The following is a 4459-nucleotide window of genomic DNA, read 5'->3' as shown; positions in this document are numbered from 1 at the left end:
AGCCCCATGCTCACCCACCCACCTGGCCCTTCACACCCACCCCAGCTGGCCATGTCCCTGGCCCTCGAAGTGACCCTGAGGACCAGGAACCTGGGCTGGGCTCTGGGAGGTTAGGGGCTTGTCCAGGACACACAAGGCGGGGCAGGGCGGGTCCAGGACCTGGGTTTTATGCCCCACTACCACTCCAAGGGACCTGCCCTTTCACTCTGCACCGATCTTGCAAAGGAGGAGGCTGGGGAGACTGTCCTCACCCTCTCATGAGGACTTCCTTGCAGCACCCCCGCCAGGACTACCCCTGGAGCAGCCTGGCACCCCTCGGGGGTACTTTGGGCGCCACCCCCATCCCTGGGAACCAGGAGGAGCTGGCCTTGGCTTCCTGCTCCTATTAAACCTTTTAAAGGAAGACAATAAATAAAACCGCCAGGCTGCCCGACTGAAAGGCAATGACGCAGCCGCCCCCGCGGCCGCTGGCCCCCAGGCTGGTCCTGTGGGCCGCCGATATCCTTATCCGGCCGCCACCCCGCCAACCCCCACGCTCCCTTGGGCTCCGCCAGGGGCCTCTCGGTCGTCTGGGTTGCATGGTCCCCGGTCGGTCGGAGCTCTCTCTCAGCGGGGGACACACGAGGGCCCAGGGAGGAGGGTGGACCTCTTCCTCCTCCTGCTTGCTGAGTATTGCAGGGTGCTACTCTCGCCTTTCCTGTGCTGCCTGATCTAATAACGGTCACTGTCCCCATTTTACAGAAGGGAAAACAGGTTCAGAGGGGAAGTTCAAGGGCAGTCCCTGGGTGCCAGGACGGACAATAAACCCTGCTGGGGCAGGGCCACTTCTGGGGAGGGTCTTGGGGTAACCTGGAAAGCGACCCTGAGGAGGACCAGATGGCTTGGGCTTGGGAGGAATGAGGCGGGCCGCGACCCTCCTGCCCCAGGAGCTCTGGAACGGCAGGGCCAGATTTCTTGTCGCCTGGGCGCACGGTCCCGGCCCTACTGTTCCCCTTCCCGGACCAGTCCGGGGCCCACGGGCGCTTCCCGGGGCTTCCCGGCCATGAGTCACCGTGGGCAGGGCCGCTGCAGTGCATTCCTCCGCGGGGCCGGCGCCCGGGTGGGGTGGGGACCGGGAGTCACCCTGCCCGACCAGGCAGCTGGGACGTCGCGGGCAGGAGAGGCGGCCCTGGACTGACAGGGGCCGACCGGGAGGCCAGCCCCGGAAGGCCGGCGGGGCAGGCTCGGCCCAGAGGGCCCGGGGCGTGGCCTGCGGGGGCGTGACCGCGGGGCGGGGCCTACATAAGGGCCGCGCCGGCCGCCGGGCGCACAGCCGGTGCCGCCGCCGCCCCGCGCTCGCCCGACATGAAGACCCCCGGCGAGGTGCTGCGCGAGGGCGAGCTGGAGAAGCGCAGCGACAGCCTGTTCCAGCTGTGGAAGAAGAAGCGCGGCGTGCTCACCCCCGACCGCCTGCGCCTCTTCCCCGCCGGGCCCGGCGCGCGTCCCAAGGAGCTGCGCTTCCACTCCATCCTCAAGGTGGACTGCGTGGAGCGCACGGGCAAGTACGTCTACTTCACCATCGTCACCACCGACCGCAAGGAGATCGACTTCCGCTGCGCCGGCGAGAGCTGCTGGAACGCGGCCATCACGCTGGCGCTCATCGACTTCCAGAACCGCCGCGCCCTGGAGGACTTCCGCAGCCGCCAGGAGCGCGCCGCGCCCGCCGCGCAGCCCGAGCCCGGGGCGGCCCGTGCGCCCTGAGCCCGCGCCGCGGCGAGTGTCGCCCCGCGCACCCCGGGCGCCCTCGGCGGTGTGCGCCGCGACCCTCGGCCGGAGACCGGCGCCCGTCGGAGCACGTCAGCTTCAGGTCCCGAAGGGAGGTCTGGCCGCCTTGGGGACACTTCGAGAGGGGACCTGGCTCCGCACCACCGCGGCGTCTCTCGGGTGCGCGGCAGGAGCGACCCTCGCCCCACTCGCGTCGGGGTCTCGGGGACCCGCAGGCTGCGCCCCGACCCGCTCTGGTACGCCTGCCTGACCCAGTCCTCTCCCCACAGAGCCACCCTGGACTGTTCTGGCCGAACCGGCCGCATGGCCGTGTTGGGCAGGAGCCCAAGAGGTGCCCGGGACGGCGGGAGCTCGGGCGGGCGGTCCAGCGCTGGCCGCGCGGGGACAAGGCGCCGCTTCCGCGCCCCACGGAGGAGGACCTTCCCGCGTGCGGACCCTCGCCCCGCTGCGCGGGCGCGCTAACTTATTGGACTCTATTTATTTTGATGTTATTTGTCAGACGTCCTGTCTTTAATATTTTGTTTTGCAATCATGTGCCCATTCCAAATAAATGCCTTGCCCAGCTCCTTTTCTACCCGCCGGTTGTGGGCAGTGAGTTTCCCGCTGGAGTGCTGGAGGGAAGGGCTACCCGCAGGCCCTGGCCAGCCTGGCCAAGACACTGAACTAGCTTTGAATGCATATTGTCACGCTGGGTGGGGTCCAGAGCCTCCCCAGAGGCCAGGAAATGCCTTGGGTGTGGCCCTGGCTACCCTCTACTCCTGGGTGTGGTGTGAGGACAGGGATGGTGGCCATGCTTGCCCTGGGCATCTTCTCACTGCCTGTCCCCAAAGCCGTCGAACCTCCCCTAGACCTGAGCTTCTGTACAGGGGAGGGTGGCCGTCCTCTACTGCCCCCTCTTGCCTGCAAACCACCTGTCCAATGACCAGCCAACCGGAAGGCCTGGCTGCTGGCCCCAGGGCACTCCTCTTGACCCCACCCTGGGCTGGACCATGATGGCACTAGAGTCCAGCTGCCAGCCCTCCTGGCCAGGGCCTGAGGCGAGGGGCCAGCAGGTGGGCATTGCTTTCCCAGGCATGCCCAAGGTGGGGCAGGCTGGCCCAAGACTGACTTGGGTGGGAGGCCTGAGTGCTCACTAGACCCTGGCCCACTTCTGGAGATACCTGTCAGGCTGCAACTTCTGCCCTCTCCACCTGGCTGTGTCGTCTGTGAGACAGACCCAGAGGCTTGGTGTTACCTGGCTGGCAGGGCACAGGAAGTGGGTCACCTTCCCCACAAGGTCCGTGGGTAATGAACAAGCTGAGGACAGATGAAGAAGGGACAGGACACTAGCTGTTTCCAGGATGGAGGCATGCTGGTGAAGAAAGAGGTGAGGGACCAGAATTGGACCCTAATACCTGTCACTAACCTCCATAGAAGCAGGGATCACAGGCTTCTCAGGGGACCAGAACTGCCCCTTTGCTGAGTGGCCTGCTGAGTGGTCTCGGGTGCTAACTCCAGATAGGAAATTATTCTTTGTAAGAAATTTTCTTTTTTGGGGTGCTGGGGACTGAACCCAGGGCCTTGTGCTTGCAAGGCAAGCACTCTACCGACTGAGCTATCTCCCCAGCCCCAGGAATTTTCTCCCAAATATTTATTGGGAGGGGTTCCAAAGAGCAAAAAAGACCCCAGGGACCTTGCACTGACCGTTCCAGCCCCCCAGGATGTCTCCCACGCAGCCTCACATGGAGGAGTGACCAAGCTCAGGAGATGAGTGAGCTCATGCCAGGCAGGATCTGGAGGGGAGTGGATGACTTGGTGGTCTGAGGGCACTCCCAGCTTGGGGACTTTGGATTTCTGAGATTGAGTTTTCCAGGTTTTAACTGCTTTTTTTTTTTTTTAAAAAAGGAAACTTGTGCAGGGAGGGGACCTGTATGGTCTCAGGAGTTCTGCAGTCCCCCGTCCTGGTGGTGGTCTTCAAATCGGTCAGTGCTGGCCTCCCCACACCATGTCTGTTCTCCCAGGAGCCGTGGGAAAGGGTGAGGGGGTGGGAGCTCAGGCCCTTGTTCCCTTGGTCTCTCCTTCCTGGCCCAGGGCAAGTGGCCAGGGATGCCCACCGAGGGGACTTGGGGAGATGGGCTGGCCCAGCATCTCTGGTGCAGTCCTGGAGCTGGGGGGTTGGAGTGCACCCCCTGGACTCCCCGGCACATCTCTTCTCCAAGCTTTGTTTCCTTGATCTTTTATTCTTTTATTTTTTTGCCTAATATATGTATTCAGATACCACTCTTCTCCAGGGTTGGATGTAGTTACTTTTGTCCAAGTGGAAAATTAGATATTTGTTTGTTTGAACTAGGGATTGAACTGGGGGGGGGGGGTGCCTTACCACTGAGCTGCATCCCCAACCATTTTTATTTTTGAGACAGGGATTCACTAAGTTGCTTAGGGCCTAAGTTGCTGAGGTTGGCCTCAACCTTGTGATCCTCCTGCATCAGCCTCCCAAGTCATGAGACAGGTATGCACCTCTGTACCTGGCATTCTTTCATCTTTTAAACCCACCTGCTTGAGCTCCTGGTGGCCACACTGCAGGCTGGGGTGGGCAGAGAGCTCCTTTCTGGGGGCGGTGACAAGAGCTGTCTGAGTACAGCAGGGGGATTCCCCCTGAGCTGTGTTGGTAGATTCAAAGGGGACTAATGACCTAGGAGGAATTTGGGTCATCCTG

The 4459-nt window shown here is 62.7% G+C and overlaps 1 protein-coding gene across 1 annotated transcript; it reads left to right on the top strand.

Moving 5' to 3' along the window:
- Positions 1-1140: 1140 nt before the first annotated feature.
- On the top strand, positions 1141-2338 carry PHLDA2 (pleckstrin homology like domain family A member 2). The gene has a single exon (XM_079104995.1). The coding sequence runs from the start codon at positions 1345-1347 to the stop codon at positions 1738-1740; it is 396 nt and encodes a 131-aa protein (XP_078961121.1). The 5' UTR covers positions 1141-1344; the 3' UTR covers positions 1741-2338.
- The last annotated feature ends 2121 nt before the right edge of the window (positions 2339-4459 follow it).

This window comes from Sciurus vulgaris, assembly GCF_902686455.1.
Source record: "Sciurus vulgaris genome assembly, chromosome: 11".
Taxonomy (NCBI): Eukaryota; Metazoa; Chordata; class Mammalia; order Rodentia; family Sciuridae; genus Sciurus; species Sciurus vulgaris.
Note: the sequence above shows the minus strand (reverse complement) of the source record. Positions and strands in the feature narration are given on the sequence as shown.

What these genes read in the sequence shown, in the direction of transcription:
- PHLDA2 (XM_079104995.1), top strand. Translation starts at nt 1,345, where the DNA reads ATGAAGACCCCCGGCGAGGTGCTGCGCGAGGGCGAGCTGGAGAAGCGC.